The following is a 12,567-nucleotide window of genomic DNA, read 5'->3' as shown; positions in this document are numbered from 1 at the left end:
GTAACGAGACCACAAGTGAAGAAACCATGCTAAGTGTCATGGTGTGCCCCCCGGGCTTCCTCTGCTCTCAGGGTTTGGCCCGAGACCCTCGCCGCTCAGCCACTCTCTGTCCTCGTGGCTTCTTCTGCCCTGGAGGAGGCATTGTGAGTTTAAGAAGTGCACATTTGGACTTATCATCATGGCTTGTGACCTCCCGACACATTTCCCTGCAGGATCCCAACCCCATTCCCTGCACCAATGGTACCTACAGTGCCAATCCCGGTTTAAGTGAAGTCACTGAATGTGTCCCGTGCCCTGAAGGGAAGTACTGTTTTTCCGAGCACCCTGAGGAGCACCCCATCACAACACCTGTAAGACTACATCAATCATGCACATTTCAGTATTTGTCCTTGACAACTCAGTTCTAGTTAACTCATTCACAACCAGCTCAGTTATAATTGATATTTGACGTCTATAGTCGTCAATGGTAGTGAATGAGTTTATTAGAAATTTGTCTTCACAGAAATTGATTTCTCAGCCCCTTGTCTTGCAGACTGGCTTTTGCCCCGACGGGCATTACTGCCCTATCGGAACTGGGTACAAATATTCCAACCCCTGCCAAGCTGGGCAATACAGAAGCACAGAATTTGGTCACAATGGAGATGTGTGTGTTCCATGCCCGTCCAGACACTATTGTGACCGACCAGGAATGCACACCCCCTCTGTCTGCCCTCAGGTGGCTTTACACACTCTTTTATAGACTGACACTAGATTTCCAGCAGTTTCCCTTTATTAGTGTCCATCTATCATTGACTTTATAGGGTTTTTATTGTCCTGAAGGATCCTCCTCCGCTCAAACCTGTCCGGAGGGAAGCTATGGCTCACGCTCAGCTCTCAGTGATGTGTCGGAGTGCTCCCCTTGTGGTGCCGGTTGGTACTGCAGTGGGGTAGGCCTGGCAGAGGCTTCTGGTGTCTGCAAAGCTGGATTCTACTGTAAAGAGGGAGCTAAGTCTGCTGTATGTTTTGGGATTTTTTTTTTTTTAGCAAGAATAAGGACCTCACATATTCAATCACGTGAATTTTTTACTGTGATTCTAACCAGACTCCAATAGACGGAAAGACGGGGGGGTTGTGTCCTCCAGGGAGTTACTGTCCACCAGCTTCCACCTCGCCTCTTCCATGCCCCCCTGGAACTTTCAGCAACAGCTCCGGTCTGGGGAGACTTCAAGATTGTGTCAGCTGTCCACCAGGGTAACTGTTACGGCAAAAAAAAAAAATGGTTTTAACACCTTGAGCCTCCCATGACATTTTGCTTCTCGTCCTCTAAGATTTTATTGTTTAGGTTCCAACAACACCTCCCCTTCAGGCCTTTGCTCTCCTGGGTATTACTGCTCTGGCGGTTCAGCTTCTCCCATCCAACACGAAGCAGAGCAGGGTCACTATACATTGGAAGGAGCCGTCAAACCAGAGCCTTGTCCTTTTGGAACTTTCCAGCCAGTAAGAAGAAAAATTGACATTGTGCTGATGCAGACTTGATATATTATTCAAGGTTGTTTTCTCTTCTTCTCCAAAGCGCCGAGGTGCACAGTCGTGCGTGCACTGTCAAGGAGGACGACTGTGCAACCAGACCGGTTTGTCCCAGCCACCACTGTGCCCAAAAGGATACTACTGTCCTCCAGCATCATCTTCTCCTCACCCCTGTCCTATTGTCAGTTGAGTGCATGATACATCAAATGGATTTTTTGTACTACTGGGGCAACTGATAATAATTTAATATCAACAATATATGTAATGTGATGATTCAGGGTCGGTATTCAGATGAGCCTGGTGGTGAAGATGTTCAGCATTGTCGTCCATGTGAGGCTGGATGGTTTTGCAGTAAAGCTGGCCTCGCTGACCCCGAGGGCCCCTGTGACCCCGGGCATTATTGCACCTCTGCAGCTTCTACGCCTTCTCCAGTAAGGGTTAAAAAAAGCAATCTGGTATGACATCATTAGTATTTAAATTTCCAATGACTCGATCGTTCATTCCCTCAGGTTGCTTTGGAGTCTGGAGGAGTGTGTCCCGCAGGCTACGTTTGTCCCAGAGGGACCAAATACCCACAGCAACACCCCTGTCCAGTTGGAACTTGGAGTAATAGTTTGGGGGCTCAAAATCTGTCAGACTGCCTACCCTGCCCACCTGGACTATACTGTAACACAACTGGAATAATACAACCTTCAGGGACATGTGATCCAGGTGATGTACAAATTTGTCAATACATACATTTATTACATAATTACATTACACAAAAATATATAACTATAATCATGATTGCCTTTTCTAGCCTTTTATTTTAAATAGTAATGATAATAATAATTAATAATAATAATTTCTGCAATTATAACTTTTTTAATTTCCTTACAATGAAACTTCCAAAGAGCTACAATAAAAAAAAAAAAAAAAGCTCTTCCCGGTAATAATGTTCCTTTTATTGCCTTATAAAGCTAATTTGATGTTGACCAATAAAAAAAAAAAAATATGGCTGATAGTGTTTTAAATCACTAAATTCCTCCTGGTCTTTTTTTTTTTTTTTTTAGGGTTTTATTGTTCAGGGGGCGCAGTTTCTCCAAAACCATTTGATGGTTTGACAGGGAACATTTGTCCCATCGGGCACTACTGCCTCATGGGTTCAGCCTCCCCTACACCGTGCCCCGATGGGACCTTCACAAACACAACAGGTACTAAAAAAGTATTTCAATATAAAATACAAATACATTTTTAAAATTCCTTTTTGATTTGAAGGTGCAGTAGCCTGCAGAGATTGCCCCCCCGGGAGCTATTGTCTATCAGGGGAGGCCATCCAACCTTGCCCTTTAGGTCACTATTGTCTCGAGGGGGGTGTCGAAGGCATCCTGCCTTGCCCTCCTGGCACGTACAACCCTCATTTGGGCTTCAGCCAAGTGGAGCAGTGCCTCATTTGTCCAGCAGGTGAGAGTATTGTTTCATATTTGGTATCACTTACCAGCACTGGAAAGAAACTCAATTTTATTGTGACTTTCTGTTTTTGTTTTCTCTGGCTTGTTAACAGGCTTCTACTGTGACGACTGGGGTCTTTCTGAGCCCACCGGACCCTGCCAGGCTGGTTACTACTGCATAGCAGGTAGGCAAACTTCAAATTTGGCTGATAAACCGGATTACAAATAAAATCTTTTTACAGGTGTAAACTTCCCAAATCCAGATGGAAATTACAGTACTGGAGTTGGAGGAGCATGTCCAAAGGGGACATACTGTCCTGAGGGGACCAGTCTCCCGTTCCCATGTCCCCTTGGAACCTACTCAGATAGGTCAGGGAGAACGAATACAACACATTTTTAAAATGTAAACATTTTGACATTTCTTTGTGCTTTCAGTCTTTACGTGACAGATATCACCGGGTGCAGCCCGTGTCCGCCAGGTCAATTCTGTGCAACTGAAGGTCTGAGTCGACCGTCGGGAAAATGTCAGACAGGTTTTTACTGTCCAGGTGGAGACTCAGCAGCAACAGGTAACACATAAAATATTGAATTCTGTCTTTCCCTATAGACCTCCAGCAATGCCAAATGCAGGAAATATGAATGCATGACGATACTTTGTTGACAGTGATACATGAATTAGTCTGGCTTTATCACAAGATTAATCATAATAACAGCTTAACGGTCATGATGGCAGTAATTTGCCGCATCTAATTGCTTTTCCCCTCCACAGGCTCGGAGGGAGGTCTTTGCCCACCCGCTCATTATTGCCAGGAAGGTAGTACAGCCCCAACATCCTGCCCAGCTGGATCCTACACAAACCTCTCAGGACAGTCGATATGCTCACCCTGCCCTGCTGGCTACTACTGCCCGGAGAAGACGAGCGACTTTGCTAAGTTTCCTTGCCCGCCAGGGTTCTATTGTCCCGATGGTAGGCTCACCCAGAAACCTCTTTGTGTTCTTGCTTGGCATATTTTGCTTGCTGGACAATTCATTAGGTACACCTGCATATTTAATGAGATCCAATACAAAATCGAGATTTAAATTGAAAATCTGAAAGATGTCCATGTCACCAAGATGATGTTTGCTAAGACTCCCCTTTGAATTTTAACAAATTAAAATGTGCATTATTCATTTTATTTGTTTATTATATTATTTTGTATTTACTCTTAATCGTGCATTATTCATTTTATTTTAGTTTATTATATTATTTACACTTAATTGTGTATTCACTGGTTTTATGAGATGTTTCATTTTGTTGTTTCATTTAATTGTACTTTTTTTTGTTCTGATTATTAAGGAAGAACCTACGTGAGTCATGGGGTTGCAAAAGTGACATTTTGCAACAATCCAAACAATTTAGGAACTTGACAAAAACTGTTTGCAGCTGAGCTATCTTTAGACCGTTTGGCCTTGACGGAATTCTGTATTCCCTTCGAGTCTGATTTTTAGAGGCGGAACTTTCTCATATTAGATATAACTTACATTCTGAATTTATGTTTAAAGTTGTTGAGTAAAAATAAATACCACAATTAAACAGTCCTAAATGTATATACTGCAGGTACAAGTCATGCCACTCAGTACCCATGTCCTCGTGGCTACTACAACCCCGAGCGCATGACCCAGAGTCTGGACAGCTGCTTACCTTGCCCCCCTGGATACTTTTGTGGGAAGGAGCGGCTGACTAATGTGTCAGGAAAATGCAAAGCTGGTCGGTTCCGATTTCTTTTTTATTGCTGTTGTTGAGCTTTAAACCCAAAAAAGAGAAGACTCATTTATCATTGTCAGTACACAGACTTCTGGTAGTGCCAGATTAAGCAGCACTGCACAAAAAAGCTTCCTCTAATTCAGGTTATTATTTTCCTGTCCCACATCTAAAACAGGTTGGTTTTGCGTCTCAGCAGCGTGGAACTCCCAACCCTTTGACCTGGATAATTACACCAACGCCAACTGTCTGTGCCCCGCCACTGCCACAGGGGGGCGCTGCCATCCAGGTTTTTACTGCCCCACAGGCAGCTCGGAGCCCCTCCCTTGTCTACCTGGAGCTTTCTGTAACATCTCAGGTAATTAGAATTTGATGAAGCTCAATTATTTACAAGAGCTAACAATTAATATATAATCCAACTGTTTTTTTCCCCCCATCTTCATAATGATAGAAATATTGGATTCATTAAAATGTGAAGTATCCTTTGGGTGTAGTATCGGTACATGATATGCAAATCTACCGTTGATGATCAACAGGTTTGGCTTCGCCGATGGGTCCCTGTTCTCCAGGTTATTATTGCAAAGGAGGAGCCACTGAGGCCAAGCCAACAGATGGCGAAACAGGCAGCATCTGTCCAAGTGGGACATACTGCGGTAAGCGCTGCTGTACTGCAGAGGAACAGTTGTTTCGCTAATTGCCAATAAGCATTTTTAAGTGAGCTTATCAGAGTAAAAAACAAATTCCATTTGTTCATGGTGTAGTATGACATCACTTGAACTACTGAATGAAGAATAAACTTTTTTTTCTCACCCTACAGTTGAAGGCTCCGGAGAACCGCAGTTATGTCCTGCTGGCACATTTTCTGCAGTACCAGGTCTGACCAGCAGAGCTGATTGTCACCCTTGTACGGCTGGATTCTACTGCAGCAGACCGGGCCTTAGTACGCCAACTGGGCCCTGTGATCAAGGTCTGTGCCATGACTATATGATATAATATAGTGGAACCTCCAAATTTGAGCATGTACATTTTGGTATTAAACTTTAATTTTCTTCGAGTAGAATTTAAACTTTAGCATAGAATTATTGTACTGAGTACGGAGCTAGAGGGGGACCGCGAGGGCACTGGTCCCCCCTCGAAATATGGTTGCCTCCCCTCTCCAGGTGCTATCATTGAGTTTGGGGTATTTTCTGATATTTTTCCAGGAATTTCTTTGCAACATTTCCACATCCAAGGGACATGTAAATCTTTGTCAGCATTTTCAACAGGTTTATAATTTTATGGTTACCCTGAAATATCCTTGCAACCCGCCCCATGACCCCCCCAAGGGAAAAAAATCCTAGCTCCGCCAGTGCTGACAGGTCAGATATAAAATAAATAAATAAAACATTGCCACTAGATGGCAACATTACTCTGAAAACTCCCTCTTGTTCGGTCTCAAGTGAGTATTTTAACTTGACTTTTATTTTTTAGTGCTAATTTGTATGGCCGTTAGAAATGTCCAGCCAATCTTTTTCCTTTACTGCTTATCTCATTCGACTCTGTAACATAATTGGAATTTCGACATTAACTGCCATGGAACTATTTCGTAACACTTCACAGGTTATTGGTGCCCCCCTGGCCAAATTGTTGCGAAAGCTCTGCCATGTCCTCCGGGTCATTTCTGCCTCAGTGGTAGTGCGGCTCCAGAGTCTTGTCCATCGGGAACTTACCAGGACCGAGAGAGGCAAGCTGCGTGCATTACATGTAAAGCAGGTGAGTCCACATAATGCAGTTATTTATCATAACACTTGAACAAGCATCTCTGAACATGTTTACATTAAATGATGATCCACATGCTGACATTAATCCAATTAATTAACCTAACGTGTCAGTGTTGTTTTAAGAATATCCCCATATTATTTAAATATATGCACATCTCTTTTCACAAGGTTACTACTGTGATCCCCGGCTGAGTACAGCTAACGGCTCCTTGCTGAGGCTGTGCCCGAAAGGACATTACTGCCCTGAAGGCACAAGCATGTCCAAGGAGCACCCTTGCCCCGTAGGCTCATTCAACCCAAGAGAGCACACGGACAGCCTTTCAGACTGCATGCCATGTCCTGGTGGACAGTACTGTCCTTCGCTAGGACTTTCAGAGCCGGCAGGTTGGATCAAGGAGTTATGTTGTGATTGCAGTATTATGATGCCTTTTTTCAAATGTATTTATTTATTTATTCATTTATTTATTTATTCATGCATGTATTCATTTATTTTTAATTTATTTATTCATTATTATTATTATTTTTTTAAACTACCCTTAGGACCATGCCTTGCTGGTTTTTGGTGCCAAGGCGGCGCATCCTCTCCGACCCCGATGGATGATCTTTCTGGTTCAAAATGTCCTCCTGGTCATTACTGCCCAGCAGGTAACTAGGTCATATTGTAGCAATGCACAATATGTACAATGTGATTGACAATAACAACATACCACATCGGAAATAACAATCAAACATAAATCTATTCAAAGGAAGAGGACATGAGATAAGGCGGGAAAATTAAATTACCGTATTTTCCGCACTATAAGGCGCACTGGATTATAAGGCGCACCTTCAATAAATGGCCCATTTTAAAACTTTGTCCATATATAAGATGTATACATTTGGCCCGCGGGCCGGACTTTGGACACGCCTCCTGTAGTGGCTCAATATTGGTCCATATACAAGGCGCACCTGATTATAAGGTGCACTGTCGGCTTTTGAGAAAACTGGAGGTTTTTAGGTGCGCCTTATAGTGCGGAAAATACAGTATTCTAAAAGGAATTCTAAAGTGCACACAGGTGGAAGGAAGCCAGAATAGGAGTTCTGTGCGCCCTCCAGAATAGGAGTTCTGTGCTCCCTCTTATGTGTTCCAATTAATATTCCAACTGGAGACCTTTACTGACCGACTCCTAGCTGAGATGTTATGGGTTACTTAAATATTTACAATACCCAAAGGGTGATGCTGGACACTGTTCAGTCGCGAGCCTTACATTTTTTGAAGCCTTAGATTTTCCAGGGTTATCTGAGCTCACACTTCTAGCTAATGCAAGCAAATGTATGCCGCGTGCAGTTAACATTCTGCTCCGTCCTAGTCTAAGGCCACTCCTGTTTTATTCATGTTAATTACCATCTAGTGGCCTAAAGGATTTTCTGACAACATCTATCTTGTAACTTTTAACAGTGCTTTCTTCAGATTAATGTGTTTACTTACAGCAAAGGCACTGACCCTTTTCTTATCAAATGAGGCCATTTTTTGTCCTTAACTACTGAATGTGGCTTCTGAGTCAGTTATTTCGCCACCGCCGAATGCAAAAGTGACGTGTATGTTTTTACAATCTTCTCGGCTTCTCTTACAGGCGCTACTGCTCCTATGGAGTGTCCCACGGGTAGCTGGTCGAACAGCACAGGATTGCAAACACAGGAGGACTGTCAAATCTGTCTTGGGGGATTTTTTTGTGACCAAGCTGGGTTGACTTCCCCGACTGGACGCTGCCTTGGAGGGTACACTACATGCTCTTCCTTTTATAAAGTGTCCAGAAAGTCACTAGACGTTTTTTGATTCAGATTTGAGGTCAGCTTGGAATTTCCATATGAGCCTCATTTTCATGGCTTGTCAATTAACATTGAAGCAGCAAAATTGCTGCCTGGCAAGATTTATTTTTCTTGCATAGTGCTCATCATTTTATGATTTTTATGTAGGTATTATTGTCATGGGGGAGCTGTCACACCCAACCCGACTGATGGAATGACAGGAGGACCTTGCCCCGAAGGCTCTTACTGCCCCGAAGGGACGGGCGAACCAATACCTTGTGATCCGGGGACATATGCTGCCGTCACACATGCCACTCAGTGTGAGCCTTGTCTTCCAGGCTGGCACTGCGTGACTGGAATCTTGCAACCGTGTCCTCCAGGTTTGATACAAGTTCATAGACTTCAATTGTTCAGATCTAAACACTGACCGAGTGCCAAATTTAACACATGGTAAATCAAAGATGGCTACGGTTTTTCATCAGCCAACAAACCTTGCTCCTGATGACAACATGCCCGTACTGCAAATTGGCTGATGAAATGTGCATTTCTGAGGGCGAAAGGTTGAGTGGACTGTTTTGCAATCAATAGCTGAACACGTTGTTTTTGTTCCCTCCAGTCTAACAACTTGGGACCCCAGCACTTGCCTTTATGACATTTCTCCCTCTATCAATATACATAAATTTCCTTTTTTTTTGTTGCTATGCTTAAACTCCTAATATTTGTTTTGCAGGGTTTTACTGCCCTGAGAAAACTGGCTTTGACCTGAAAAGCTGTCCATCAGGGACATATGGTCCTGACCCGGGATACTGGTCTGTCACTCAGTGCAAGCAGTGTGATGGAGGCCATTACTGCTCCTCCACAAATGGCACAGCTGTCAGTGGAGCGTGTCAGGAAGGATATTACTGCGTACGTGGAAACGCCGTTCCTCGACCCGACTCGCCGGCCGCAGGTAAACAAGCACGCAGGATGTGCTGCTCGTTTATAATCTGCCCACTCGCCTGACATTTATATGACGAGGAATCTCCATCAATGGTTTCGAGATGCTTGTCAAAAGATTTTCCTTCTTACCAGGGGAGGGGGGGCCTTGTCCTGTTGGCCATTATTGTCCCCAGGCCAGTATCCATCCTCGACCGTGTCCTCGTGGTACTTTCTCCAACCTCACCAAATTAGCCTCCCAGGTGAGTCGTGATGGATGGATGGATGAATGGATGGATGGATGGGACCCCGAATGACCCATATGCACGAATGCAGTTATTGCCCATGCAATTGCAAAATCCAAACAAAACACAATTTATTATTGCATCATGTTTTCATTTATGTCGCTGTGTGGTAATACACACTTGTCCATTACAGTTACGGTAAATCGATAACTTCTATCCTCCAGCTGCGCCTCGCCACATTACTTACAGTAATTAACGGTTTTCATTGTGGCAGCCAATCAATATTTAATCCTTTACGAATGTTAAAATGAGGTACCCTCGCTTTTTCATCCTTTTTTTTGTGACCCACTTGTCTCCTCTCAGGAGGATTGTGAGCCCTGTCTCCCTAGTTACTACTGTGACGCTGTCGGCCTCTCGGCGCCTTCCGGAAAATGCTTGGAAGGTTTTTTCTGCGCAGGGGGGGCGCTTCGGCCTGATCCAACTTCAGGAGAAGACGGTGGTGGATTGTGCCCAAAAGGTGATCAACACAAATGAGACATCTCTGGGGAGAATAATGTTCTCAAAGTTTTCAAAGGCTTAATTCTTGGATTTTTCTGAAATATTTTCTCGAGTCATTATTTTTGGATGAGTTCAGTGCCATTGACGGTTATAGACGTCAAAGATATTAATTCGGTTGGCAGTGAATAAGAGTTTCTTCTCTCGTCAGCTTCTCTAGTCAGCTCGCAGTTATTTTCTTTTACGTCTATTCCTCTTTCCTGGTTGCATTTTCTGTCAGTCTGGATGACTCATACCACCGTGCATGCTGCCTTCAGTTTAGGGTTAGTTCAGTTTGAGAGAGCGAAACTGAGAGTGAATGAATAATGGGCTCATTTGCACATTTTGCTCCAAGAGATGGATTAGGGAATTATTTGCTGACAGAAATCTAATTCAGTATTATTTACAGCATTTATTTAGAGCCAACTGTGGGTCCTAGCTAAGAGCGTTGTTTGATTTTGCCGATGACACAAACGTGTGCCAAATGTAGAAAATCACAGAATAAATCTTTGATTCTTAGGGAGTCACCAGTCCCAGCCAAGATAACATGAATTAGACTGTGAGAAAACTTGGCAAGACTTGAAGCAAGCAAAGGCGGTTTCCATGACCACCTGGAACATAATGTAAACAAAGCTGGTCACTCACGTTTTAAAAATCGGTTAAAATCGGTTTTAAAATGTTTAGGCAAATAGGGATAATGTTGTTACCCAGACAACGTGGCATAACAAGCTTTTCTATGCATGTCACTATAGGGAACATAAAGGCAAACTATAATTTCATTCTGAATTTACATAAGCTCAGTGCTAGCCTGCTCAGCTTGTAAACAAAGCTCTTCTTCAAGTTAATAGGTTTAGCTAAACATGAACAGCTGCTGTGCCGACAACGGAAATCGAAGTACGTCCGTTGCGGATTGCGAGCGTCTGCGTTTGTGTGCTTAAGTGTGCGTCTCTTTCATGACTCTGGTGGACATGCAACTAGGTTATTACTGTTCCGAGGGCTCCGCGGCTCCTCAGCTCTGTCCCCGGGGAACCATCAGCATGGAGGACGGCCTAGCCAGCTGCAGTGCCTGTCCCCAAAGGTAAACCTGCTAAAGCAAGACACACAGTCACTGTAAACACATAGATGTTTGTGCAATGGGAACACTGTTAATGATGGAACAAAACTGTGCTCCACATTACTTTTTAATTCAATATTTTTATCTGGATAGGTTCTACTGTCCTGGAAACAGTAATGGTTCTTTCTATGAGTGTCCAAAGGGTCATTACTGCCCAGTTGGGACATGGTCTAAATTCCTCTACCCATGTCCAGCTGGGTCCATCAATCCCTTCACTCAGATGGCAAAGGTCCAGGACTGCCTACCATGTCCACCAGGTCAACACACACACTTTTTTTTGCTTTATTTTTGTTTGCTTTTAAAATCACCTTCATTAGATAGTTAGCTAGCTCGTAGGGTATCCATCTAGCTCACTTGTGGCAAACTCGAGGCCCGGGGGCCAGATACGGCCCGCCACATAATTTTACGTGGCCCGCAAAAAAAAAGAGTTTGACACCCCTGATCTGGCTAGCTTGACTTGACTTGACTTGACTTGACTTGACTTGACTTGACTTGACTTGACTTGACTTGACTTGACTTGACTAGATAGATACGACAGATACAAAGTTGCATTTCATATCAAGTCATGGACATTTCTGTAAATGTTCAACCTTTTTTCTGCCTATGTAGGTTTGTTTTGTGCATCACCTGGATTGGCTGTCGCATCAGGCCGGTGTAAGGCTGGTTATTATTGCACCTCTGGGGCTTGGTCGCCCACACCAGCTGATGATGGCTTGACAGGTGACCGCTGTCCTGAGGGCCATTATTGTCCACAGGGTTCCTCAGCTCCATTATCTTGTCCAGCGGGACATTACAGCAATCAAACCGGGAACAGTCAAATATCGGACTGCTTGCCGTGTCCCTCAGGTCAGCACTAGTTAATCACGTTTTCCAACAATTAGTCTTTTCGTTGACAGATGTCTCCCGTCTCCTCGCAGGGTTTCTTTGCACCACCGGAGGGCTCTCTTTACCTTCTCTCATGTGCTCAGCAGGCTTTTATTGCCCTATCCTCAATGCATCAATACCTTGCCCTTATGGAAATAGGTGTCCACCTGGATCTCACAAACCAGTACCTTGCTTGCCAGGGACCTTTCAAAATCTACCTGGGCAGGTAAGAAATATGATGACTAATACTCGAGTCGTGGCTTTTCAGTGGAGAAAAACATACCTTACAAATATAGGAGTCAAAATATGTATTATGTGCATCTGCATGTATTTGCACTTTCATTTATGTTATTTGATTAAACTAACACAAAACACATTTTTTGGGCAAGCTCAACTCCAGTACTTAGCCAGTTACTATATGTGTTTTGGCTCTGAGATATTGAACTTTTTTTTTTTTTCTTTCTCTCAGCCCCACAGTAATACAACAATTATATATGTTACGGCATTGCTGGAGGATCGTAGCACTTACTTCATATCCAATCAAAGTACCAATGGTTCTTACAAGACCTTTGGGGCATGTTCGCACCGTAACCAGGGATTGTTCTGATATGCTGTGATGCATTTCTTCTTTTTTTTTTGACAATTTGCCACAGGGAATTGCATTTAAAAA

The 12,567-nt window shown here is 43.6% G+C and overlaps 1 protein-coding gene and 2 long non-coding RNA genes across 3 annotated transcripts; all 3 read left to right on the top strand.

Annotated features, from left to right (window-relative positions):
- Positions 1-234: 234 nt before the first annotated feature.
- LOC125971934 (uncharacterized) lies at positions 235-2,245 on the top strand. The gene is made up of 3 exons (XR_011087059.1): positions 235-350; positions 533-1,230; positions 1,308-2,245. It is a non-coding gene; the product is annotated as an uncharacterized lncRNA (long non-coding RNA).
- A 2,982-nt stretch (positions 2,246-5,227) lies between these two features.
- On the top strand, positions 5,228-8,846 carry LOC137840458 (platelet endothelial aggregation receptor 1-like). The gene is made up of 8 exons (XM_068651363.1): positions 5,228-5,330; positions 5,495-5,644; positions 6,277-6,429; positions 6,606-6,821; positions 6,978-7,082; positions 8,051-8,195; positions 8,394-8,605; positions 8,842-8,846. The coding sequence occupies exons 1-8, from the start codon at positions 5,228-5,230 to the stop codon at positions 8,844-8,846; spliced, it is 1,089 nt and encodes a 362-aa protein (XP_068507464.1).
- Positions 8,847-11,136: 2,290 nt separating this feature from the next.
- Positions 11,137-12,117, top strand: LOC125971899 (uncharacterized). Its single transcript, XR_011087060.1, has 3 exons — positions 11,137-11,290; positions 11,643-11,879; positions 11,951-12,117. It is a non-coding gene; the product is annotated as an uncharacterized lncRNA (long non-coding RNA).
- Positions 12,118-12,567: the final 450 nt, after the last annotated feature.

This window comes from Syngnathus scovelli, chromosome 7, assembly GCF_024217435.2.
Source record: "Syngnathus scovelli strain Florida chromosome 7, RoL_Ssco_1.2, whole genome shotgun sequence".
Taxonomy (NCBI): domain Eukaryota; kingdom Metazoa; phylum Chordata; class Actinopteri; order Syngnathiformes; family Syngnathidae; genus Syngnathus; species Syngnathus scovelli.
This window is presented reverse-complemented; position numbering and strand designations above follow the sequence as displayed.

Excerpts from the sequence above, each read along its gene's own strand:
- LOC137840458 (XM_068651363.1), top strand. The coding sequence starts at position 5,228 with ATGGGTCCCTGTTCTCCAGGTTATTATTGCAAAGGAGGAGCCACTGAG. Across the intron at positions 7,083-8,050 it reads TGGTCATTACTGCCCAGCAG|GCGCTACTGCTCCTATGGAG; the intron begins GTAACTAGGTCA and ends CTTCTCTTACAG. Across the intron at positions 8,196-8,393 it reads ACTGGACGCTGCCTTGGAGG|GTATTATTGTCATGGGGGAG; the intron begins GTACACTACATG and ends ATTTTTATGTAG.